Source organism: Myotis nattereri (genome assembly GCF_964212035.1).
Source record: "Myotis nattereri genome assembly, chromosome: 7".
NCBI lineage: Eukaryota > Metazoa > Chordata > Mammalia > Chiroptera > Vespertilionidae > Myotis > Myotis nattereri.
The window spans coordinates 34,995,444-35,022,304 of record NC_138082.1 but is presented as its reverse complement, the minus strand read 5'-3'; the positions used below and the strand labels follow the sequence as shown (position 1 = coordinate 35,022,304).

Sequence of the window (26,861 nt, the reverse complement as noted above, 5' to 3'; positions counted from 1 at the left end):
GCCCACGTCACCGCGCGGCGCCCCCTCCCGGCTGGGGCGCGCGCTGCAGCGGAAGCCTGGGAGGGAGCGGCGGGACCGCTCCAGGAGGCGGGAGAGGCGGCGGGAGCACTCCCTTGCGGCGCTCCTGCGCCAGTGCGGCTTCGGGGTCCCTTCCTGCGCACAGTCCCGCACTTCTGCTCTGCGGAGCCCCTTCTCCCCATCTTGAACCCGCAGCCCTTTCGATTTCCTTTTCCCTGAAAGAAACCGGGACGCCCACCTCCTCCCAGGCCCGGGGCATTCTTTCTCCCCAGCCTCATTGACAGATGGAGCACGTGGAGGGGGCAGACACTCAGGCACCTTTCCCAGCAGGCGCTCTCCTTGCTGGAGTTGCCTTCTCCCCATGGCTGCGGTGCCCTGAGCACAGGGATGCACGGTTCTCTCTCTCTCTCTCTCTCTCTCTCTCTCTCTCTCTCTCTCTCTCTCTCTTCCTTTCTTTCCTCTTTCATTTAATTTTTATTTTATTTCTTTTAGAAAAGGAGAGAGAGGGAAACATCAATTTGTTGTTCCACTTATATATGCATTCATTGGTTGTTTTTTAAAAATTGATTTCAGAGAGGAAGAAAGAGGGAGAGATAGAAACATCAATTATGAGAGAGAATCTTTGACTGGCTGCCTTCTGCACGACCCCCACTGGGATCCAGTCCACAACCTAGGCATGTGTCCTGACTGGGAATCGAACTGGGCTCATTGGTTGCTTCTTGTATGTACTCTATATACAGGGATGGAACCTACCACCTTGGCCTATCAGGACTATGCTCTAACCAACTGAGCTACCCACCCAGGGCTGGGATGCCCAGTTCTTCCCAACTCACTCGGGAGCACCTGCAGGGACCTGGAAAGGTGGCACCCAGAGTGAATCCATTGCCAGAGGCAACTGCCCTGCACTGATGGGCATGAATAAGACCTGGGCTTGGAGTCCTGAGCCCTATGATGACTTAGCAGGGTGTAGGGACAGGCCCCACCAGGGACCAGGCTACCCTCTGCCCACTGGATCGGTGCAGGACACACTGCTGGACAGGTGGACCAGACTCTACAGCATAAACTCCAGGTCATCCCTGAAAAGAGCAAGTTCGCCCACCCCCAACTTGGGCTCTTTGTTTCATTACATGCTGTCCAGGTAAGACATGTTGGAACCGTAGAGGATTTTTATGAGTTTATTTGAGCCAAAATGATGAAAATTGCCAGAAAGATAAAATCTCAACAAATTGACAACAGTGCATCAGAGAATGGCAGTTTTACAATTTATTTTATACATTAAATCAAAGCAGGAGACATAAGAGGGGTTACATGAGATCCACTGGTGGTAGATTAAAGGGGTAGGAGAGAGTAAATTGTGGAAATCTCTGGGATTGGATAACAAGTAAAACAGAGAGACATATACTTCTTTTGCACTGGTGGACACAGGGCTGCTAACAACATTTACCTCACATAGAGAATGAAACACAATGAGGAGTTTCGTGTCTCCTGCTCTGGTGCGGCAGGTGTGCCCTGAGATGGTCTGGAAAAGATTGCTCTGACATTCCAAGGGTGTGTGGCTTTAGATGCAAAAAGACAGCAGACGAGCTCCGTGGATATAAAGATGGACTTTGTCAAGGAAGATGCGACAGGCGTGGGTTACAACCACTGGGGTGACCCACTCTTAATTAGGAATTTTAACGTTCAGACTATCTGTTACTTTGGTCTCTGAGTTTGTGGGGCCCACCATGCAGGTCTCCTCTAAGCTTGTCAGGTTTGGTATGTAGTCCCCTTTTCACCCACACTTCCTTCTTTAGGTCATAAATCAATCCAAAGGATGCATTGGTGACCAACCACTTGGTTGGATAATGTGTTCCCAGGGTGCTAGGAAGGCTCGTTCCTAGGAAGTCTTAGTGCCATCATTTGTCTTGCTGAACAATGGACCACTGGGGATGGGGCATGACTATAAACCTGATGGAAGTCAACGCCAAATTTTCTCAAAAGGGAAAGACAAAGAAATGGGAGGCAGTCAGGTGTTATGGGCCTTCATTAAGAGAAAAGCCCTCTTACCCTAGCTGGTTTGGCTCAGTGGATAGAGCATCAGCCTGCAGACTGAAGGGTCCCAAGTTTGATTCTGGTCAAGGGCACATGCCCTGGTTGAGGGCTCGATCCTCAGTAGGGGCATGCAGGAGGCAGCCAATCAATGATTTTCTCTCATCATTGATGGTTCTCTCTTCCTCTCTGAAATCAATAAAAATATTTAAAAAGAAAAGAGAAGAAAAAGTCCTCTTGCCCAGCCAGTGTGGCTCAGTGGTTGAACATCGACCCATGAACCAAGAGGTCACCGGTTCAATTCCCAGTCAAGGCACATCCCCGGGTTTCGGGCTAGATCCCCAGTAAGGGGCATGCAGGAGGCAGCCAATCAATGATGTTTTTTTCTCTTCGATGTTTCTACCTCTCTATCCCTTCCCTTCTTCTCTAAAATAACCAATAAAAACATTTTAAAGAAAAAAGCCCCTCTGCATGGCCAGTGTGGTTCAGTGGTTGAGCGTCGACCCATTAACTAGGAGTCACAGTTTGATTCCTGGTCAGGACACATGTCCGGGGTGGGGGCTCAATCCCAAGTAGGGGGCATGCAGGAGGCAGCCAATCAATGATGTTTCCCATCGATGTTTCTATCTTTCTCTCTCCCTTCCTCTCTGAAATAATAAAAAGGTATTTTTTTAAAAAGAAATATAAAAAAGCCCTCTGGCCCTAGCTGGTTTGGCTCAGTGGATAGAGCGTCGGCCTGTGGACCAAAGGGTCACAGGTTTGATTCTGGTCCAGGAGGGGTCCGGAAAGGGGGCTGCATGTACCTTGGTTGCAGGTTCCTCCCTGGTCAGGGCTTGTGCAGGAGACAACCTGTCAATGTGTTTCTCTCCATCGATGTTGCTCTCTGCCTTTCCCTCTCTCCTCCATTCTCTCTAAAAATCAATGGAAAAATATTCTTGGGTGAGGATTAACAAAAAAAAAAGAGAGAAAAAAGAAAAGAAAAAGGAAAAGCCCTCTGGATCACTTCTAACCTGAAAGCTATCATGATTTAAGTTTTGCTGCCATCTCACTTTCCTGCATTTTGTACCAAGTATAATATTTACTTAGAGTCTGAGGGCACACCATGCATCTCTTTGGTTTTTACAATCTGACCATGAAATGGGTGTTGTTGTGGTTGGTCTTGTTTTAATATGGCCTATCTACTTCCCATTGGAAGCACTCAACTGCCATTATCATTATTAACCTGATTCCTGCTAGTTGTACAATTGGGGACTGTAACTTTAAGGATAAATCAGGGCCAAGGCTGTAAGGACACAATGGTGTAAATTATTATTACCATCTAACATTTTCCAGAGGCTAGGAGGACAGTAAGAGTTTCATATGTACATTTCCTGTGCCTGAGCAGCATTATAGAGGACCATGTTTTTATAACCACTTCAGCTTCCATCTGAATTAATATAGTTAGTAATTTTTGTTGGGTTAGGGAGTAAGCATCTTCCCATAATTGGGTTCTAGCATTTGTCAACATAAGAAAAATCCAAACCTGTGCATAATTTTCATGAGTTTATTTGAGCCAAACTGATGACAATTCTTGGGAAGTAAAATCTCAAGGGATTGAGAAAATGCTCTGGATAGTGGCAGTTTTGCACCTTATTTTATAGATTACAGTCAAAGGAGGAATCTGTAAAGGGGGCTACATGAATCCATTCTCTGGGATTGGATAATAAGGCAAAATGGAGGGACACATAGTTCTTTTACATTGGTGGGTACAGGATCCTTAGCTATCAGCATTTATAGCACATGGAGATGGTATATTCGAGAACAAGATATCAATGAGGAATTCTGTGTCTCCTGCTCTGGTGGAAGGTTGGGCCCTGAAGGGTCTGTAAAGGAAATAACCTTGACATTTCAAATGTATGTCATCCTAGATAGGAAAGACAACAGACAGGCTCAGTTAAGGTAAAGATTGCCTTTAAAAATATATCTATTTTTATTGACTTTAGAGGAAGAGGAAGGGAGAGGGAGAAACATCAGTGTGAGAGAGAAATATCAACAGGCTGCCTTCTGCACACTCCCCACTGGGCATGTGCCTTGAGCGGGAATCTAACTAGATACCTTTCAGGAGGAAGTGCCCTTGTGGGGAATTGAACTGGTGACCTTTCAGTACATGGGGCAATGCTCAACTAACTAAGCCACACCAGCCAGGGTGGTAAAGAATGACCTTCCTCAAAGAAGATACCGGCCTAGGACGTGACTACCTGCATGACTACATGCAATGACTCACTTTTAGTTAGGAAGGTTTTTGTTTGTTTAATCTTCACCTGAGGATATTTTTCCATTGATTTCTTAGAGAGAATGGAAAGGAGGGGGACGAACACAGAGAGAGAAATCTTGATGTGAGAGAGACACATTGACTGATTGCCTCTTGACCAGAATCGAACCCGGGACATTTTAGTCAACCGACTGATGCTTTATCCACTGAGCCAAAGTGGCAAGGGCTAGTTAGGAAGTTTAAATTTCAAACCATCCTAAGTGGTTTCTTTGAGTTTCTGAGCTTGTAAGGCCGCCATGCAGGCCTCCCCTGAACTTGTCATGTGATCCCAGTTTGTCCACACATTTACACATAAAATTCCTTTCTCAAGATTCCTTTTCTACTGGTCTTCTACAACTTCTCTTGTCTTTCTTAGTTTCTCTTTTTACTCATTCAGAATTAATATTAGTACAAACTACTTCCTTTTAACTCCTCTCAAAAACACACACATCCCTTTCCTTCCTTCTGTAATAACATTCCTTCTAAATTTTCCAAAGAGAAACCATAAAAAAATACTATCGATAATACAAACATTATCTTATACACCTTCGGCAATTATTAACAGTTGGGCTACCAGGTTTGAGAAAAGCCCAGAGAACAAGTATCCTATGTAATAAAGAGGTGATATGCAAATTAACCCTCACACCCTCACAAGATGGCTGCCTACAAGCAGGCCAGCAGGGGGGTTAGTGAGGGATGACCAACCAACTGAACAAGCAGCCTGTGTGGGGTGACCAGGCTGGCAGGGGGTTAGTGAGGGACGACCAAATGACTGAACAGCAGGCTGTGTGGGGCAACCAGGGATTGGGCCTAAACTGGCAATCGGCCATCCCACAGGGGGTTCTGGATTGGAGAGAGTGCAGGCTGGGCTGAGGGGATTCCCCCCCCCCCCCGCCCCAGCATGAATTTCATGCACTGGGCCTCTAGTAACTATTATAATGACCAATATTATTAGTGGACAGGTAAAGACAATCAAACGAATGTTTTTTTATGATCAACATCAATTTTTAGGAATCTAGGTGTTGTTGATGCCTTCGGATAGCTATCTCTGATGTCGGTGACTCATCCTTTTTTATTATTTATTTATTTATTTATTTATTTATTATAGTAGTAGTTTTTTAAAATATATTTTATTGACTTCTTACAGAGAGGAAGGGAGAGGGACAGATAGTTAGAAACATCGATGAGATAGAAACATCGATCAGCTGCCTCCTGCACACTCCCCACTGGGTATGTGCCTGCAACCAAGGTACATGCCCTTGACCGGAATCAAACCCGGGACCCCTGAGTCGGCAGGTCGATGCTCCATCCATTGAGCCAAACTGGTCAGGGCTATTTTTTATTTTATTTTATTTTTTAACTGATTTCAGAGAGGAAGGGAGAAGGAGAGAGAGAGATAGAAACATCAATGATGAGAGAGAACCATTGATCGGCCGCCTCCTGCACACCCCCCATTGGGGATTGAGCCCACAACCCAGGCATGTGCCCTTGATCAGAATCAAATCCAGGACCCTTCAGTCCGCAGACTGACGTTCTATCCACTGAGCCAAACCAGCTAGGGCGAATGTCTCTTTTTAATAAGGTTGGTTCATGTGCCCTTCATTTAGATGCATAAGCAACCAGTAACTGTTTTACAAGGAGAAAGTGTATGTTTACCCAAAGTGGTAGATATCAGGTCAAAGAGCATCATAAAGAGAGCTTTTGGCCAAGGGAGATTAAAAGTGTCTGAAAATTTACCTAGCTGAATTGTAATTGTACCATTGGTACATTCCACTAATCCAGAGGACTAGGGCGATAGGCACAGTGAAAATTCTGTAGAATAGGCCAAATGGTATAGGTGGATTGCCCAGTGAATGAGTCTCTTCCGTCAGTGTAACTCAGAGGGAATTCCCCAATTGGACATTATTTTTTTTCAATAGCAATTTATCTACTGTTAGGACTGTTGCTCTCCTGCAAGGGAATGCCTCAACCCAGAAAAAATATGCAAATCATAACTAGTACATATTTGTATCACTGAAGTGGTGGCATTTGGATAAAATCCAATCATCATACCTCACATGGAAGTGGGAAATGTCCTTGGGACCTGTAGATTTGACAGACAGAGGATCTGCTATACACTTTACCAGCTACAGTGGGAGGAGGTTTTTAGTAATATTATTTATTCCATGAAATCATCAATGAGTTAGCTTATGTACAAGTTGAAGTTTAGGGAGTCGGGCCCCTATAGGTAAGATTGTTTTCTGATTGGGTCCAAACCATATCTGTTTGTCTGGCTCAAAGTTTCCCCCTTTTTGTTGCCATGCCCTCTTTCTTTCTTCTGCAGTCGTCTGTTAACTGTGAACAGCCTTTCACTTATTTAACAGGCAGAAGAAGCATTCTCAGGTCTGGGTAACTTATCTGTTCAATGCTGTGTGTAGCTGCATGATTTCCTTTTGCTTCAGAAAGTCCTGCCATTTTGAATAATTGCCAACTGTCTCATTTGCTGTATGACATCTAATAATTCTGTAAGTCGTTCTCCATTCTGTATAGGCTGACCCAAGGAAGACAAGAAGCCTCGTGGCTTCCACAATATTCCAAAGTCATAAGCTGCAGCAAAAACATAGCTACCATCAGTGCCAATATTGGCTATTTATTTGGCCAATTAACAAGCCTAAGTTGGAACAATTAATTCAGCTTGCTGGGCAGATCTCATTCAAGTAAATAAGAACCTTCCACCATGTCCACATGGAAGTTATTGCATATCCAGCTCAGTAACACCCCTGCCCGTCTTTCAAAGATCCATCTGTAACCAAATTAAGTCAGTATTATCAATAGGAGTTTCCTGTAAACCATTCCAAAGCAAGAAGGTAGTTAATAAGCAAAACACAATAGTGGATGCTCACCCTGCAAAGAAGGTAGTAAAGTTGCTGGGTTAAAACTGTGACATCGAGTTAAAGTACTATTAGGTGCAGAGAGCAGGAGAACTTCATGAGAAGCCCGTCAGCTAACTCAGGAATCTGAGTGTGATGGGAGCTCAGTAGAGATTCAGCCAGTGGAACATCAATGAAGGGGAGCTCGTAAGTATCTCTGGTTTGTTTACCTAACATGTCTACAGCAGAGCTGGTCGCCATGCAGGGAGGGAGCCCTTTGGCTGTTGAGTCTAGCTGTTGACTGTGATAGCCTTCTGGTCTATGATGATCTCCATGTTTTTGTTATTTTCATGTAACAAGGAAGAACGTTTATAGGTAAGTTGTCCCAGAGCAGTAGCTAGTTCTTCCTCTGGAGCAGTGGTTCTCAACCTTCCTAATGCCACGACCCTTTAATACAGTTCCTCATGTTGTGGTGACCCCCAACCATAAGATTATTTTCGTTGCTACTTCATAACTGTAATTTTGCTACTGTTAGGAATCGTAATGTAAATATCTGATATGCAGGATGTATTTTCATTGTTACAAATTGAACATAATTAAAGCACAATGATTAATCATAAAAACAATATGTAATTATATATGTGTTTTCCGATGGTCTTAGGCGACCCCTGTGAAAGGGTCATTCGACCTCCAAAGGGGTCGCGTAACCCACAGGTTGAGAACCGCTGCTCTGGAGCTTCTTCAGCTTGTTTCCTTCTGGGTCCTGGTCGTCTTGAGGGGTACCCTCTGTCACCTCCACATAGATTCTTAGTCACCTAAGAATACCCAAAACTCAAACTGGAGGGAGTAAATGCCCCTTATTTTTAGAGCTGAACAAACTCAGGTTCTCATTTATCTCCCAGAGGTTTTGTTCAGACCTCTCAGTAAGCAATTCCAACTGAAAAGCCAAAATTAAAAAAACAACCAGCCACCTTTATTTTTCTCCTCCTATCCCTGACTCATCTCAACCCTTAAGCTTTAGTTCACCTTGAGAATTTTTTTTTTTAAAGAATAGCCCAGGGCCTCCTACCTTAAAGCAAGGAGGTTCAGAATTCCAAGAAAAACTCACCCAGGCCCTAGCTGGTTTGGCTCAGTGGCTAGAGCATCAACCTGCGGACTAAAGGGTCCTGGGTACGATTCTGGTCAAGGGCACATGCCTGGGTTGTGGGCTCGATCCCCAGTGTAGGGTGAGCAGGAGGCAGCCAATCAATGATTCTCTCACATCATTGATGTTTCTATCTCTCTCTCCCTCTCTGAAATTAATAAAAAAAATATTTTAAAAATAAATAATAAATAAAAAATGAGCAAAGGACTCTAGTAAACATTAAAAAAAGAAAAAAAAAAAAAAAAAAAGCCCTGACCAGTTTGGCTCAGTGGATAGAGCATCAACCTGTGGACTCATGGGTCCCGGGTTCGATTCCGGTCAAGGGCATGTACCTTGGTTGCGGGCACATCCCCAGTAGGGGGTGTGCAGGAGGCAGCTGATCGATGTTTCTCTCTCATCGATGTTTCTAACTCTCTATCCTTCTCCCTTCCTCTCTGTAAAAAATCAATAAAATATATTTAAAAAAAAAAAAAAAAAAGCTCACCCAGGTTCACCCATGCAAACAGGGAGCAGGTGGGGCACAATGGATCCAAGTTGGATCCACAGGGTGGTTCTGGGTGGGTTTCTGTGGAGCTTTGGCAACTACTCCAAGTGTTGATGTAAGAAACGTCCAAACCTATAGATAACTTTTATGAGTTTATTTGAGCCAAAATGATGACTGTTGCTGGGAAGCAAGATCTCAACAGATTGAGAAAATTCTTTGAAAAAAATGACAGTTTTACAGCTTATTTTATGCATTAGGATTAAAGGAGAAGACCTAAAGAGGGTTACATTAACTCCATTAGTGGTAAATTAAGGGATGGGAGAAAGCAAATCGGGGAAATCTCTGGGATTGGAAAAAGTAAAACAGAGAGACACATAATTCTTTTACGTGAGGGGCGGGTACAGGATCGTTAACTTTACGCATTTACAGCACAGGGAGATAGACGTATGTGGAAACAATGAAGAATTCTGTCTCTTGTTCTGCTGGGAAGTTGTGCTCTGAAGGGTCTAGAAAAAGGAGATTACTCTGATAGTTCAAAGATATATAATCGTAGATGCCAAAAGATAATAGATGGGCTGAGTTCAAGTAAAGATTGGCCTTTGTCAAGGAAGCTACAGCCTAGGACGTGACCGTGGCCATGATTCCTCTTAGTTCAGACCATCCTATGCGGTCACTTCCGGTCTCTGGTCTCTGAGTTAGTAGGGACGCCATGCTGGCCTCCCTTCAGCTTGTCAGGTTTAGTATGTGGCCCCTTTCGACCACAATGCCCACTGCCTGTCTGTCCCCCCTCCCCCAAGGTAATGGCATGAGGGCAGCACTCTGGGCTCTCTGCCCCCCGCCCCCCCGCCCCCGCCACGGGCTCCAGCACCCGGTGGCCACGCAGTGCACTTGGTTCAAGCGCCGGGCAAGGCACAGCCGAGGAAGGCACCTCCTGCGGTCCTGCCATCCACACCCGGGCACGACGTTGACCTCTTCTGAGAAGACAGGGGCCTCACCCTGTCTTACTTCACAGAGGGCAGCACCTGTGACGAAAAGCAGGCGGCCCTGCTCCACAGCCTGGGGCAGGAGCCGTGGGTGATGCTGGGTCCCGGGGAATCCGGCATCACCCATGGGCTCTGCCGCTGAGCCCCTCACGCCCTGCCCAGGGGTGGCTTCCTGTCCCAGATGGGCAAACAGGAAATGCTCTCACTGTAGAAAAAGCCTGGTCTTAGGTGTTCATTGTCCCTTGTGATCCCAACTCTCCACCTGTGGGATGTGGGGTGATGATAGTTTTGGGGGGGCGGTGTTTAAGGAAGAAACTGCCCTGCCGGGCCTGAAGACGTGTGTCCCCAGGCGTGTGCGCCCACGGCTCCCTGAGGACGCCTTTCAAAGCAAATTCGGATCCCAGAGCAGTTCTGTCTTCGTCTGTTTAGCAATGAAAAAAATTACCCGTGGAATGAAAACAATTGAAATGCCATGAGAAACATGGCTTGTGTAACTTTTACTTGACACAGTCTGTGCACTCACTTCACCCGCACACATTCAGCAGTTTGATGACAATCAGGACATTTGCTCCCAAGTCTTCAGAGGGTGTCGGTGGAAAGCCCTCCAAACAGGAAGGATTCCTTGGTGGCTTCTCGTTTCCGGCCGCACGATAAGGCTGTTGGGAAGCCTGGTGTTGGACGTGTAATGATGTGTTTGTGTGTGGGGGGCGTGTGCTTCTGTGTTGAGTATTAACATTTTGTTCACTTTCCTTTATTTGGGGAGACTTTATCTGGGACCAGAGGTCGCTGAGGGTGGGATTCTCTTGGCTGAAACCTGCGATGGGCCGGGAGAGTGGGGCTCCTTCGCCCAGGAGATGCTGCTCTGGGAAGGGCCACACCCAGCACCTCATCCCTTCTCACAGGCCCCAGGGATGAGCCCAGGGAGGTGGGGGCTCGTCCAGGGACACACAGCCTGGGCTCAGACCAAGGCCACGGCCACATCTTCACAGACACGCAGTCTGCCCTTTAGGGCCCTCCCTATTCTAGCTGGTGTGAGATATGAGCTAGAGGATCAGCTCGAAGGTATTTATTTTGTATTTATTTTTATTTTTAAGTATATTCTTATTCATTTCAGAGATGCAGGGAGAGTGAGATAGAAGCATCAATGATGAGAGAGAATAATTGATGGGCTGCCTCTTGCACACCCCCTCTTGGGGCTCAAGCACACAACCTGTGCCTGTGCCCTGGACAGGGATCGAACTGTGACCTCTTGGTTCATAGGTCGATGCTCAACCACTGAGCCATACCAGCCGGGCAAAGTTATTCATTTATTTTAAAAAATTTTTATTGATTTTTAGAGAGAGAGGAAGGGAGAGGAAGAGAGAGAAACATTGATGTGAGAGAGATATAAAAATTGGCTGCCTCTGCACACACCCTCCTGGGGATTGAGCCCACAACTCTGAGCAGGAATCGAACTGGCAACTTTTCGGTGCGCAGTGATGCCCAACCAACTGGGCCACCGAGGCCAGGGCAGCTCAAAGGTTATTGAGAAAATATGGCCCTGCCTTCTCCCTAAGAAGCAGGTGCCCCATGTTTGGGATTTCCTTCTGCAGGCAGCTGGGAAAACACGTGTGCCTGGCCATTCTTAAACCCAGAGCCTCCCCCGCTGGGAGGGGTGGGACTCCACTCGGGCAGCCCAACATGGCAGAGGAAAGGGGCTCTACTCGTGGCCGGCCTCTCGGGGAGCTCCTTGGAGCCTCGGTCTCCCTGCCGAGAGCTGGGGTTGATGCACACGAGCCCTCGGGCCTGCTCTCGGGTGAGCTGGGTTCACGGTGGGTGCTGTGTGGGGCCATGAGTGAGGCCTGCGTGGCTTCTGGGCTGCTGAGCGGTGCAGGTCCCTGGGCTAGGCCGTCAGCACCATGTCACGGGGGTGTCTTCACACAGGGTCCAGGCTGTGGGGGCCATGGCAGAGCATGTTCTGAGCCCAGGCCAGACCCAGCTGTGCGTCTGTTCAGCAAGCCGGATCCTTGCATGGCCATCTGGAGCAAAGGTTGTGTGTGGCTTTGAGGAGGCACATCTAGGCCCTCCCAGACTCAATTTGCTGGTCTGTAAAGTGGGCATGGTAATAGCTGGTGGTCCGGAACCCTTGTCTGGGGACCACTCATAAATGAGGTGTGAGCTGACACAGCCAAGGCCAGGAGGAAGGAGGCGGCAATGCTCACCCCCAGCACGGAGGCCGGATGCTTGGGGAGCCGCTTCTGGGATTCTGGCCACAGGGGCACGAGGCACGCTGCTCTCGGGGTCAGATGCCATTTGGGCTAACCTGCACCCTGGGAAGGTGAGGCTCAGACTCTGCCCCCTTGGTGACACCGGGAATGTGTGGGGACAGGGAGACCCAGTTTGAGGCACACGTGATCCTCAAGATGTTTGTGTGACATCATTTCCACCTGACAGTGGGGGGCTGTGGCTGCCTGAGCCGGCACTGAGGACCGGAGCCGTTGCCATGTGAAAACAGAGACTTTCCCAAACAGTGAACAATCCTGGTGATGTCACAGGCCTACAGAGGACCCAAATCCAATTGGTTCTGGTGCTGGGCAGCGCCTGTAACACTATCTGAGGTGACGACACAGCCTGGCCCGGGGCAGGAGAGTTCGGAGGGCGGGGGCCTCCAGGTGGGCCTCCGTGTGTTTCTGGGGTCATGTGTCTAAAACCACGCCTGTCAGAGGAGGCTAGGGCTTAGCAAAGAATCACCCAACCAGACGACCCCCGAAACAGGGTTTCAATGGCACTAGATGCCCCTCCCCACAGCAGCCCACGGGGCCACAGTGGGGGCAACACGGGGGATGAACAGATCCCAAGGCGGGGGTGCTGAGCGAGGGGCCTCCCCCACACGCCTCCGTGCCTGGCTGAAACCTAATCCTCATTCTTGGCCTCATGTCACGGCCTCAGCCCTGGCGGCCCCGCGGCCTGACGCAGTCAAGCTGTTTCCGCTCTCCTCTCTTCCTCCAAGGGAGGACCTTTGTGGGTGAAGTCATGGGAATAAAAGCTCCCTTTGCCCCCCAAACGGTGGGAGCCTGAAGCCGACTTGCTGTGTGGCCTCCCTCCTGGTGTCCAGGCAGCCGACCGTTGCTGTTTGCCAGAGCCCTCCCCGCAGGTGACATCACCTAATTCTCAGATCATGTGAGTGTCCCCCTTGCTCAGATGAGGACACCGAGGCTCCAGTCTGCACTGGTCCAAGGTCCCAACGCCACCCAGTGCAACCTCGTCCAGGTCCGGCCCCCACACCTTGAGGTCAGACTCAGCTAATCCAGACTCAGCTAAGTCAGTGCACCTTGACTCAGTTCCCGCTGTTGTCAGGTGCAAGGGCAGCTGCTAGGAGCCAGCCCCTGCCGGACGGGTCCTCGGGCACGCTTACCTTTTCCGCTTCTGCCTGGTGTGTCCCTTGGGTTATTTTCTGCAAATGTTATTGTGATAGGCAGTTAGGTTGATATGGACTGAGTAAGGACAGTGAACCGGGACGGTCACCAGGCCGAAAGCCCCAGGTGCCCAGCAAGGGGCAAGACGGGGAAAACAAGAACCTCGTCCCCAGGTAACCTTCCCTCCCCCAGCATATCTCTGTCATGCGGTTTAGACCCCCGGACCTTTCATATCGCTGTCATGCGGGTTAGACCCCCGGACCTCTCATATCGCTGTCATGCGGTTTAGACCCCCGGACCTCTCATATCGCTGTCATGCGGTTTAGACCCTGACCCTTTCCTCCCTAGAATAACACCGAGGCCTCAGCTGTATTTCAGCTCCAGGACGGGAAAAGCAGCAAAACCAGACAAGCTACGCCTTGGCTGCCTCAGGATCAGCTGCATTGACTGATGATCCCCTGCCCTGGGGGCTGATCGATCAGAGGAGACCATGACCCTGAAAGGACACACCTGGGAAGCTGATGAATATTGTATTGAGACCCTCCCCTGAGACCTCCCCTAAGATTCCCACCTGCAAGAGAGATGACTGCCCTCTGTGCCAGGGGAGCACGCCCGTGCCTCTCCCTTCCCCCTTCATCCCTGGACGGGACCCCATGAGACCTGCAACCAGGGGAGCAATGGGCATCGGCAGCTCACCCCAGGATTATCCCCAACCTGTCTCCCAGCCCCTCTTTCCTCTGACCTCCCAGGGGCCAAAGCAGCCCGGCCAGGCTCTCTTGTGGCTTCTTCTATGCTAGACCCGTCCTTGTTTCCCTTCCCCAGCTGTCATAAACGTTCCACCTCAGTGTGCGTTTGCTGCGGCAATAACTTCTTCCTTCCTTTGCTGCACTTTGTCTCTTGACTGAAATCTTTCCTTCAGGACAGGAAATGAGGTCTCATTGTCTCACCGGTAACATTATCATGCTTCTAATAGATTAATTTAAAAAATTACACTTTAGTTCACCTTTCAATTTAATGCAAAAGGGTAGATATCCATGACTATATTTGCCATTTTGGCAAGAATCAAATTATTATTATTTTTTAATTATCAGAGAATGAGTAATATTTAAAAAATATATTTTTATTGATTTCAGAGAGAAAGGGGGGGGGAGAGAGAGAGAGAGAGAGAGTGAGAGAGAGAGAGAAACACCAATGATGATAAAGAATCATTGATAGGCTGCCTCCTGTACGCCCCCTACTGAGGATTGAGCCGGCAACCCAGGCATGCGCCCTGACTGGGAATTAAACCATGACCTCCTGGTTCATAGGTTGATGCTCAATCCCTGAGCCACACCAGCTGGGCAAGAATCAAATTCTTAAATGTGATCGTGGCTCACCTGGGAACCAAAGGGAGCTGAGCCCAAGTTGGCCGTGACCAAAATCACTCCAGCCCCTGGTCCTGAGAAGCCCTGGGGGCTCCTGGTGTTCATTCCACACAGGGAAGAACTTGCTCCACGAAGGCCTCCCACAGTCCATGTCATGCTTCACTCATCAGCTTCATGCCTGGCCGCCCTTCTGTGCCTGGTGCTGGGGCTCAGGAGAATCCACAGCAGCCACGCTTTGCTTCAGGCGAGTGTCCTGCACTGGGAGCGATGATGAGTGACACAGCCCGGGAGCGGGAGCATCCTCACCTCGTCTGTGGCTCGGACCACCCACTCGTGAGCCGCTCACAGGTTCCAGGTCAGTACCGTCATCCCTCACCTAACGTCTCTGGCAGGTTCCAGGACTTCACTAACATAGACAAGAGGCAAGTTGGCACGGCATCTCATCAACACTGTAACGGGATGACACTGAATGAAACCTTATTCAAAACCTGCTGCCCGGCTGGTATGGCTCAATGGTTGAGTGGTGACCTATGAACCAGGAGATCATGGTTTGATTCCTGATCAGGGTATATGCCCTGATTGCAGGCTTGGTCCCCAGCAGGGGGTGTGCAGGAGGCTGATCTGTGATTCTCTCTCATCATGGAAGTTTCTCTCCCTCTCTCTTCATTCCTCTCTGAAATCAATGAAAAGAATTTTTTTTTAAAAAGAACCTGTTGTAGTCAGTTTCCACTGGGCCAACTGGTTGATCTACCAAGTGGAGCAGTGCTTGAAATTGACTACAGTGAACTGTCATGTGAGCAGTTCATTTAATTACAAACATTTTCATGGGAGTGTCAACTGCCTGATTCTAGTAATCACTGTCCCTGCCTAGTCCAGGGAAGACGCTCAGTAAAAGGATCCTGTCTGGGATGTCCTAGAAAACCCAAGTCAGATGGAAGTGGTTGGAAACATCCCCAGGCCCTGACTCACTGGGACCTTAAGGGAGCTGAGCCCAAGGAGGCTATGCTGAGCCTGGCTACGGAGGACATCGTGTGGTCACTGAAGACTGGGGTCTGCTGGGCCGGTGGTGGTGCCTCAGTTTACCCAACGTTGTCTGTGGGAAAGACAGCACGCACGCACCTGGCGGACATGAGCACCCTGGTGCTGGGGAGGTGGTTTCCCCGCCTCACCCTCGTGAGCCTGAGGATTTGGTGGGCTTTTGCACGTGTTCCAAGGTTGTCCACCCGCCTTTCTGGAAGTCCGCAGTAGCCCCAAACCTTGCATCCCTAGGACTTTGATACGGGAAGAGGATGGCTTGGCCTGCTCTGTGGTGTTCCTTGTGTGAATCACACCTGTCCCGTCACACGAGCACCTTGTGAGGGTGTGCTGGTGTGCTACAAAGCTTCCACGGCCCGGGGCACCCTGTCCACCCTCCCCCGCCTGCTGTCTGCCCCCTCAGGCTGGCCGCTACTTCCCTCTGATTCCGGTTGGGTTTGGTCGGGGAGGCGCTATGGAGAGACTGGCGGCAAACATGAGAGTGAGGTTGGGTCCCTATTTTGCCTCTTCCTCCCGCTGGGCTGCAGGTGGGGTGGGCAGTGGTGCGTTCCTTTAGCAAAGGCCCAGCTCCTGGCAGCCCTCTCTGCCCTTGTCCCTGGGGCAGAGGGTGGTGACAGCTCCGCTAGCCTGGGAGGCTTTCCAGCTCTTGCCCTTCATTAACCCTCTCCCATTGGTCAATTTGAGGCGTCACATGTTTCCCCCAGGGACCCTGAAGGACATAATTGGTCTGATCCAGCCCCCAAATAAGGGCAGCTCAGCCAATCAGAAGAGGGCTCCCACCCCGGGTATTGCCCCCATTGCTGAGGGTGTGCAGGAGCAGAAAGCAAGTCCAATTCCAGGACACCAGCCCTTCACACACCCGTTTGTGATCAAAGCAAGTCCATTTCGACCTCTGAGTCTTGGTTTTGAAACAGCGCTTGGCTGAGCACCTTCAATAACTAGAAAATGTTTCACAGAATTTTCATACAGAGAGATTCCAGGGTCCCAGAAACCTTCACCCTCATTTTCACCCACGCTGCCAGCTGAATAGGGGTCCTGGGTCTGGGGCTGGTGTTCCTTTGGGAGCAGACTCCCAGGAGGCCCCTCGGTGTCTGGGGCCTGAGGGCAAACTCATTCTCCGCAAGAAATGGGCATGAGGAGTCAGGTCTGGGAGCAAAGTGGGTCTGATCCTTGAAGCTGGGGGCCCAGGGACCCTCCCTCAGAACCAGGATGCTGGGGGCACCTCTGGTCCCCGGTGGGGTTCAAGGAGGAGCCCATGGGTTGGCCCTGGAGAGGAACCCCAGGCCAGAGGGAGAGATGCTGGAACTACCAGGGCCTCGGCCAGGCTGTCTGGGGCTGGAGCAAGCTGGGCCCAGGACCCAGACCTGCAGGCCTGTGACCCTGACAGAGCCAGTAACGAAGCTGGAGGGCTACTCAGCACCCAGTGAGCGCCCTTCACTGTCCCCTTGGTGACAGGCCACATTCAGGATAAGAGGGAGCAGGGGCCTGACCACCTGAGCTCTGCTCTTTGCTGGCAGGAGGAGCCCGCCGGGCGCTGCCTTGCTCAGGAGGCTGGCAGGCAGCAGGCCACAAACGTGCCGAGAGGCTCCCCAGACGTCCCCACAGGATCCCTGCCCCCGGGCCCCACTCCCTGCATCCCACCCCACATGGCCTCCTGCTGGGGACTTCCATTCTGAGGAAGAGCCTTTGGATGCAAACCACCCCAAGAAATAGAAATCCTGGCCAGAGAGCACCCCTCCTGCTCACCCCTGAGAAGGCTTCGCTGACCTCCCCGGAGCCCCTGTGCAGGTAGAGGACCCCCTCTCCTGTCCCCCGCACACGACTCCTTCCTCCAGTGCCTGAGTGGGTGCTGCCCTCCCAGGGGCGCAGCACAGAAAAGCTGAGCGGGGTCCTCCTTTGTCCCCAGAAGCAGCCTTTGGGAAACAGGTGCCAACCAGCAGAGGCCGAGAAGTGGGTGGGGGGGCAAGCCAGCAGCCACCTGAGCTGCCAGGGGGCCCTGGAGCTGGAGCTGCTGGCCGTGGTCACACAGCTGGGGGCCAGGCTGCCCACCCTCCCCAGCGGCTCCAGCGCCCGGGCCACTCTGTGTCACCCCTCATTTGTGCACCTTCCTCTCCAGGGCCAGCCCATTGAGTTCTCAATGCTTTCCGGACCCTTGCTCCTTCCTCTGAGGTCTCAGACACCCCTGTGGGCGGGGAGCTGCTTCTCCCTCTCTTTGGGCATCAGAGTCCCAGCCGCGGCCATGGGTTAGCTCAGAGTTGGTGTGGTGGCCGCGGAGACCAAAACCATGTCCCTCTGATGTCCCTGGTGCCCTGAGTCCAGCCCCCGCTGAGTGAACAAACAAGCAAAACTAAACGGGGTGCTCCCGTGGGGGTCAGCTGGCTGCCTCTGGGGGTGCCGGGGAGCCGCTCAGTGCTCCTGGATGGGGCTGAAGGGCTGGGTCCACTTGGAGACGTCCAGGAAGACGGTGGAGGCGCAGTGGTAGAGCCAGAGGCGGGGCAGGGCGCCGTGGCGGACCCAGGCGTCCCTCCTAGGGTCGTAGGCCTCCATCTCCACATGGTAGTCACCATCCATGCCCTGCCAGCGGCCACCCGTCAAGTACAGTGCGTCACCCAGCGGCACCAGCGCGCCATTCTCGTGCAGGCTATGCAGGGACTGCACCTGTGGGTGGTCAGTGGTCAGTGTCCAGTGGGTGGCCAGAGTGTGGTGACCAGGGGACGTGCAGAGAGGATGCCAGCACCCCGCCCAACATCCCGTCCAGGGCACCGGCACACCTGGGACCTGGGATGTCACTCTGGCTCCCTGTGACGCTCTTTCCCCTCCAGCTCCTTCTGTGGGGAGTCCCCACTACCTGCCTCCCTCCGGCTCCCAGCCCAGGGTGATGTTTCCAGCCCCCTAGTGCTCCCCGGGGCCCAAATCTGCTAATTTTTGAAAGCTGGGGTGAGGGGGCGGGGAGTCCTGAGCCTGGAGCTGCCTCCAGGGTGAGGTCTGGGCTGAGACTCTGATTCTCAGCTGCTCTCTTGAAGGGGACAGATGTGGCCTCAGCCTCAGACACATGTGTGGGGCCACGTGCTCCATGGGCCCTTCACTTGGCCCCTGCACCCCTGGCTTTGGCCCATGGCTTCAGGAGTGTCCTGGGTAGGGATGTGGGTCAGGGTCAGCAGCCGCCTAAGGTCCAAGAGAGATGTGGGTGCTCCTGGAAGAGCCCGGATGGCAGTAAGGAGAGGTTTGTCTGTGGCCTGCCCCTGAAGGCAGTGATGGGTGGTTATTCTCTCCCCCCGCCCCGCTACCCACCTCGGGCCTGGAGAGGGCAAGTGCCGCTACATGGCCGGGGCCCTGCCCAGAGCAGTGGCGTGAGTCGAGGCCCAGTTGAGCGGACCCGGGAAGAAAGCCCTGCCTGGCAGCGTGTGCCCTGCACCTGCTGTGCCACCGTAATGGGGCCTCTGGTCAGCTGAGCACTGACGCCAGGGGACAGCTGTGGGCAGTGGGATCGCGGAGGCCCTGTGTGGCCAGGCCTGGGGCGGCTGCAGGAAGCAGAGCCACCTCCTGGGGCTCCAGGGACTGGGAATCTCAGGGCAGGTGGAGGGCCCAGCACTGACTAGTGCTGAGGCCACGGCGGGCTCCGGGCACTGCCCTCCTTCTCCAGAAGAAACAGGAGAAGGGTCAGGGCTCTGGTGCCCCCGAGGGCGAGTCTCCAGATGCCCACTTCCCACTCCCTGCCCTGGGCCAGTGGCAGAAGAGAAGGGGGTGCTAAGAAGCTGGCTGCTCCCACCCACCCACCACTCAGGAATCTGCACCCTGGCTTGACTACCTCTGTGGACAGAGACTCCCTCCCTCTTGGGCCTGGCCCTCAGTGTGGCTGAAGCACTTCTGGCTGAGCCTGGTTTTGCGCCCAAAAAGGAGGACAGGCCGCCCCATGCTGGGGTCAGAGCACTCAGAGTGACCAGTACTCCTCCCCACCCCCTGTCCTTGGCTCTCCCATCTCACGGTCTCAGCCCAGGCGCTGGGTCTCATCTCCCCTCACTGTCCTCCCCTGTGGGGACACCCCCAGGTCCCGCTGTCCACAGGCCTGCTCTCTGTGGTGTCCGGGTTCTGGGGGGTGGGGGTCACACTGGGAGGCAAGGCTGAGGCCCACCTTCTGCCACAGGTTGGCCCCGGGGTCGTACACGTAGACCTTCTTGGTGTTGTCACCGACCAGGTAGAGCGCCCCCTGCAGAGCCGCACAGCGAGGCGAGGACAGGTACTTGGGGAGGAAGGGCGAGGCGATCATACTCCAGGCTTCTGTGGGGACACAGGGTCTGAGGCTCCTCCAAGTCAGCACCCACTTCTGAGCTGGCGAGTGAGCCCGTGCATGGGAGGTGGGGTCCACAGACCCGAGCCCACTGCTCGCACCTCACTTTCTCTGGACAGGTGGAGGGGTGCGGGGGGCTTGCGTGAGGGGCTCAGGGGCAGGAGGCCCTCAGAGCCTCATCCTCAGGTCCTGAGCAGGGCCTTGGCCTGGCGGCCACCCCACCCTCACCGGCAGGCACCCTGGGCCTCTCCTCCCTCTTTCCCCGTCTCCTTGGTCTGGGAGCCTGGGGTCCCACCTGACCCTGGGTCCAGCTGATCTCCTGTGGGACCCTCACACCCATCCTGCAGAATGGGTCCTAGAACATGTCCACTGTCCAGGGGACAGAACAGAGGGCTAGAGATTGGGCGGGAAGGGCCACCGAGCCGGAGATGGCCCAGCTGGAGCCAAACTCTGTCCCAAAGCGCAGAGACCGAGCTGCTGCCACTGGGCCTGGTGGGTCCAGGCCACTGCTCCAGCCCATGAGGCCAGTTCCAGGCAGATACAGCCGCCAGACAGCTTCCCAGATCTGGGGCTGGGCGTCCCTGTCACTGCCCTGGGCACTCTGCCCCCAGCCCCCCTGGCCGCTAGTCAGGTGGGGGCTGTGGCTCTGTGCAGGTGACCCCTCGTTTCCCCCCTGGGCCCCACGTGTCCACTGGTTCCCCACCTGTGACGGGGTTGTAGCACTGCAGGGCCAGCGCGTTGTACTTGCAGGCGCTGGAGCCCACCAGGTAGAGCCGGCCCTGGCAGCTGGCCGCGGAGAAGTTACTGACGTACTTCAGGGCCGGGCTGACAGGCGTCCAGGTGTCTGTGTAGGGGTCGTAGCTCTCCACCTCCACTACGTCCAGGGTGGTGCCTGTGAGGGCGGGACAGGGCTGCAGGGGGCGGGGCCAAGGGCAGGGTCCCGGAAATGCAGGGCCTGGGCTTTGTAGAGAGGCAGGGACCACCCTGCGTGCCCCAGGAGGGGAGGGGAGTGGGAGGCATGGCCTCATAGACAGATGCCTTTCCTCCATCTCAGAGGGAAGTGAGGTCCGAGAGGTGAGGGCACCTGCCCAAGGCCACATGACCAAGAAGTGGCATGGGAGGTGGGCACCCGTAGGCAGGAATTCCTACCTCCAGGATGGTAACGGGGCCTCGCAGTAAAGCCCAGCCACTCCCAACCCCTCAGAGCCCGGCACAGTGTAGGGGTGCTGGTGGGAGCCCCCAGGAGGCTGGCCCCCAGGCCTCTCATCGTGGGGGCTGTAGGTAGCCCCCATCCCAGCCCCGCAGAGCCTGGAGGTGGTGATGACTGGGCTCTGCCCTGGGTGGCAAGGCCAGCCTGGGGACCCCGAGTTCCTGGGGCTCAGGACCTGTGCATGCCCTCTGCTCTTGGGCTGAGCATGACAAGCTCTGAGGGACGAGGGGCTGGCCAGCACAGGAGGAATTCGGAGTGGCCTCGGGGCCAGTGGGTCCCCTACAGAGGCCTTGGGAAACTTGCTCAACAAATGCATTTTGTTTTTCAATATTCATCCAACCACACGTGTCTCCGGGGTGACTCTGAGGGGGCTCTGGGAGGAAGGAGTTAAGGTGGGTGCCCATCCTGGGCCTGGTGGGGCAAAGGTGACAGCAAAGGGACCCATTGTGGGTCCCCGTACTGAGGAGGGGACCCCGACCTGAGGTTCTGGGATGGGAGTAGCTCTCTCTGCTGGCAGCTGGAGGCCAGCCCTTCAAGGGTCTCCTTCTGGGGACTGACTCGTCCTGTTTCCTGGGTCCCTGGAGTGCATCAGAGTCACCCGGCGCTGGCTACCGCAGGCCTGAGCCTCATTCCAGGATGTCCAGTGGCACAGCCCAGGGGGAATTCTGCTGCCCAGCCTGCCCGGAAGCCCTGGCGTGGGTCCTGTTTACCCCAGACGGTGAGCTCCTGAGGTAGGAGCGGGGCAGTGCCCTTGTCGTCCCTGGGGCCAGCATGGGGGCTCTCTGGTCCCAGGTGAGGGCATGGGGGTGGGGAGCCATTGTTGCAGGATTGAGAGGCCGCCAGGCTGCAGAGAGGTGGGGAGGGGCTCAGAGGAGCAGGAGGCAGCCTGGGGCGATGGGGCGGGCAGCCTTACCTCCGATGACGTAGATCTCCCCGTTGAGCGCCGAGCTGGCGTGGTTTGTGCGGGCCTTCAGCATGGGCGCCACCGGCCTCCAGGCTGCCTCCTTCATGGGGAAGCACCAGGCCTGGGTGGTTGACCAGGTGTCTGTCTTGGTGCCCCGAGAGCCACCTGCCAGGAGAGGTTCTGTCCCTTAGGTGCCCGTCAGCCTGGGGTCTCTGAGCCCGTGGGGACTGGGCATCCAGGGTCCTGCTCCCTTCTCCCCAGGCCAGGCCTCCGTGCTGCCGGACCCCGGGCTGGGTGGGACCACGGCGGCACAGCTAGCTGGGTGGCTCGGACAGGTCCCTCCTGCTCCACAAACGGGCGCAAGATCAGTGGTTCAACCCCCCACCCTGGAAGCTCTGCGATATGAGAGGCAGTGACCCCTTCCCCTCACACGGTGCCGTCTTGGGAGGACCCGGCTGCGGAGCGTGGCAAGGCCACCTGGGGTGCACGTCAGGCAGGGACTGTTCCCTGCACCCACGTGTGGCCCTAAAATGCCCTTGTTTTCACCCCATGAAAAGCTCTGGAAGAGTCTTGACTAAACTGTGGGATCCCACCAAGCGAAGGGGGGCCCCGTCTGCCCACCTGTGACGTAGACGCTGTTGTTCAGCGCAGCCAGGGAGAAGCCCCACTTGTGGAAGTCGGGGAAGTCTGGGAGCGGCGTCCACCTCTCTGGCAGGAGGAGAGGCAGGGTCAGCGTGCCTCCGCCCCTCACACCTCCTCTGCTCCCTGGCGCAGAGCCGTCCCCTCACCAGCGAAAGGGTAAGGGGGTCTCCGCTGCCGCAGAAGTGGGGGCCACCCCAGGGGGCGGGGTCCGAGGTGGCCCTGGTGCTCCATGTGCATTGCCAGGCCCGGCTCCTGGTGGCCCCCTGGAGCCTGGCACCCAGACAGTCACAGCATGGCCCCAGGGTGAGCCGAGAGGCGGCCAGGCTCCAGACGCTGCTCTCACATGACCCTGCAGTTGACCCCACTGACCCCAAATGGACCTTTTGGTCTGGTCCCACCTCCATCAGAGGGATGATGGGTTAAAGGGCCTGTTCTCTAGTCGCTAGTGGGTTATAACAGAAACATCATTCATTCCCGAATTCCTCACGCATTTGCCTTGAGCCCCTTCTGTGCTCACGTGAGCCAGGGGCACGCTGGGGACCAGACGTGGGCCTGCATTGGGCAGAGTGGTCCACACCCAGCTCCCAGGGATGTGGGGACAACACGAGATGCCGTGTGTCTGTCACAGCAACTGCTCAGCCAAAGGTAGCTTTTAGGACAGAGGAAGGCACCCAAGTCAGACCTGCCTTCGTGGAGCTACGTGAGGTCAGCTGAGGCAAGGATTGCTTTGAGAAGATAAAGATGAGACAATAAAGGTGGGAATATTTAAGTCCTATAAGTGGACACATTTTGGGGTTTTAGAGAAGGCTGTGGGAGAGATAACCTTGGGGATGTCCCTTGGAAAAGTCTGTTTATTGTTGACAACAGTTTTCAGAACACGCAGAACTTCGGGCCTTGCTGGGCAGGGGCTGTGTGCCCTCCTGACTCATGTCTGTGCCACCCCATGGGGATTGCCCAGGAGTCAGTCACCAGGCCTTTGCCTGCCAGCATCCCCCCTGCCACCCTCCCAGTGGGATCCGAGGGACAGCTGCTTCGGGGCTGAGCCAGCCGAGCTCATTTTCTGATGTCAGGCCCGAAATCCCCTCTCGTCAGCCCCTGACCTGGGACAGCCGGCCCCAAGCCCGCCAGCCACTGACGCCATGGGGGTGTCTGGGGACCTGCCCAGCAGCCCCAGGACACCAGCCAGCCTGCATCAGTGTTGCCCAAAGATCTGCCTGGGCCAATATGCCCTCCCCACCCCTCGCAGGAGAGGCACATCTAAAGGGCAGGGCTGGCCCCTGTGCAAAGGAGCCCATTTCACAGATGAGGAAACTGAGACCCAGGAAGGTAAAGTGACCTGCTTAGAGGCTGCAATTAGAATCCCATTCGGGCAGATCCAGAACCTGAGTGCTCACCCCCCAGGCTGCCTGCACCCCACCCTGAGGCCACAGGGGCACTGAAGGCACAGGGCACCAAGAGGAAGCAGCTGCCAGGTCACCCATCCCATACCGTGTGGTCTGGGCAGCAGAACCCCTTATTGGGGTCCCATGGCCTAAAAGACAAAACCGAGGGCTTTGGCTGAAGGGGGACCTGCCCCCCACTGTCAGCTTCCCCTCCCCCAGTCTCGCCCACAGCCCCCTGAGGCCCAGGCACGCCCAGGATGGGCCTGTTGTCTGTGCACCTCACAAGGGCTCCTATCGGTGGCAGGCGGAGCTCTGGACGCTGGAGTACTCACTGGCTTTGGTGTTGTAGAAAGCGAAGTTCTCGAGATGGGGGGTGGGCTCCTCGGCGCCCTCCTCAGCCTCCTCCAGGGCCCGGCCGCCCACCACCACCAGGACCTCCTCCAGCTGCTGGGGCAGGGCAGGCAGTGCCTGTGGGCCAGGAGGGTGCAGTCAGAGGGAAGGGTGGCGGCTGTCCCTGCGCTGGCAGGCCTTGGCAGTGTTTTCTGAGGTAGGTAAGTAGCCTTGACATTTGGGGACAGGGGTCCACAGGTGTGTTTCTGTGTTGGTGCACATGTGTGGGTGAGTAAGGTTCAGTGTGTAGGCCTCTGTGTGTGTGCCCATGCATGTGCATGTGCCCATGTATGTGCGTGTGCCCATGTATGTGCGTGTGCCCATGCATGTTCCCATGCCCATGCGTGTTCCCATGCCCATGCGTGTGCATGTGCCCATGCGTGTTCCCGTGTACATGTGTGTGCATGTGCCCATGTGTGCATGTGCTCATGTGCATGCCCATGTATGTGTGTGTGCCCGTGCATGTGCCCATTGTGTGCATGCGCCCATGTGTGTGCGCGTGCCCATATGTGTGGTGACTGCATCAAAGCACAGAACAGCGAGAGGTAGGGCAGCTGCCCCTGTGACCTGAGCGTGAGAGCAGCTCTCCTTCCAGTGGCCACCACGCACCTGCCAGAGGTGTTCCTGCACTCACCTTTGGAACTGACCCCAGGCTGTCCCCAAGCCCCCACATAAGCCTCCCCCTGCACCTGGAGCCCTGCTCTCCTGGGCCCCCATGTGCACACCCAACTCAGATAGCCCTGGCAGGTGAGAAATGCTGAAATGGCCCCACCCTAGTTGGTAAGTAGCCACTGTCCAGAGCTCCCAGGATCTAAGGGTTCCACTGGCTCTCTGGCCCCTCCTATAGAGGCCCAAACCTCCCTCCACCAGCAATTACAAGGCGACTACCTCACGGGGCAGGGCCCCCAGCTGGCTCTATCCCGGGGCAGCCTTTGTGCCTGGCGGTACAGGGCCACCTCACACCTCATCCCTGGCCTGAGCACGGTTTTGTCTCCAGACTTGGTTGCTGAGACATCCTCTGGAGCAAGGCCTGAGCAAGCAGCAGGTGGACTTGTCGGCTCCCTGTCCCAGCCACACCCTGGCCTGTCACTTCATCAGGACCTGCCCTGCCTGCCAGCCCCACTGCCAGCAGGATAGGAAATTGCACTCATAAAAGCTCAAGCAGCTTCCTAGGGGGCAGGTGGTAGCCGGCTGCCATGCCTGCCTGTGTTCCTGCTCCCCTTCTCCTTACATTTGACACCCATGGGCACAATCTGTACTTGGGGGTGAGTGGTGCACTCTCCATCCCCACGCAGGTGGAATGTGTGAGCTTCCCCTCCCTGCTCCCCCTTCCCCACTCACCCCATCATGGCCCTGGGACAGGGCTGCTTGACACGCCTCCGACTCCAGGATGAGTGGCTCTGTGGCCAGCAGCTGCTGCACGCAGGGCCTGGGCACGGCGTCCAGGCGCACCAAGTTGAGCAGCTCAGGCAGGTGGGCGGCCCGGGCCTGTGGGTCGTGGCGCACCCAGCGCAGCAGGGCCTCCAGCCGGCTTTGTTCTGGCTGCACCTGCAGCAGGTCGCTGGCCAGACAGGTGGCCAGCCGGTCTTGGGACAGCTGCAGGAACTCGTCCTCCTGTGCCACCGCCTCAAAGTTCTCCCGGAGGAAGGCCCAGGCCTTGGCCACCACGCCCAGCAGCCCCTGCTGCTCCCCGAACTCACAGATGCCCAGGCAGTTGGTGGCGTCCAGCTGCTGCTGCAGGTACCGGCCGCAGACCTTCTGCACGGCGGGGAAGTGGAGGCGCGCGGCCGTGCGTGTCAGGGCCTCCACGTTGGCCTGGGTGATGGTCAGCCGGCCCGTGTACACGAAGTCCACCAGCTGCCCCACCACGGCAGCCTCCACGTCCCACAGCTCCACGCGGGCCGCGAAGCTCTCGGCAAAGTCGCCTGCGAACATGGCGTGGAAGTAGGGGCTGCTGAGCGCCAGGAGGCCGCGGTGGCAAGGCAGCTCCCGGCCGCCCACCAGCAGCGTGACGTCGGCCAGTTTGGGCTGAGAGCGCAGCCGCTGCAGCCCGTCCAGCATGTCCTGGGCGTGCGAGGGCAGGTGGAAGTCCAGGTCGTCCACGTTCCGAACCATGACTGCGGAGCCAACGCGGCCAGCCCCCGGAAGAAGCTCCTGGGCGAGAAGGAAGCGGGTGAGCTGGGGCGGGTGGTCTCATTCACACCAGCCCTTCCCACCCTCCACCTGGCGGCTTCCCCTGCTCCGGAACCGCATGGCTGGGGAGGGCGTTGGGGACATGGAGAGGCTTCCTGCCCCGCCCTCCCTGGTCACACGGAGCCTCGCCCGGCTACGACCCTGCTGGTGTCCTGGGGGAGCCATGGCTGTCTCTGGCCCCAGCTTCCTCATCTGCAGGTGGAGAGGCTGATGGTGGAGGGCTTGTGTGGTCAGTCCCTGCAGGAGCTCCCACTGACAGGCC

The 26,861-nt window shown here is 54.8% G+C and overlaps 1 protein-coding gene across 1 annotated transcript; it reads right to left on the bottom strand.

Moving 5' to 3' along the window:
• Window positions 1-16,497: 16,497 nt before the first annotated feature.
• KLHL30 (kelch like family member 30) lies at window positions 16,498-26,521 on the bottom strand (the record flags this gene model as incomplete). Its single annotated transcript, XM_081095847.1, has 7 exons — window positions 16,498-18,248; window positions 19,723-19,868; window positions 20,582-20,770; window positions 22,002-22,157; window positions 22,614-22,700; window positions 24,349-24,484; window positions 25,748-26,521. The coding sequence occupies 7 exons, from the start codon at window positions 26,519-26,521 to the stop codon at window positions 17,997-17,999; spliced, it is 1,740 nt and encodes a 579-aa protein (XP_080951973.1). The 3' UTR covers window positions 16,498-17,996.
• Between the last annotated feature and the right edge of the window lie 340 nt (window positions 26,522-26,861).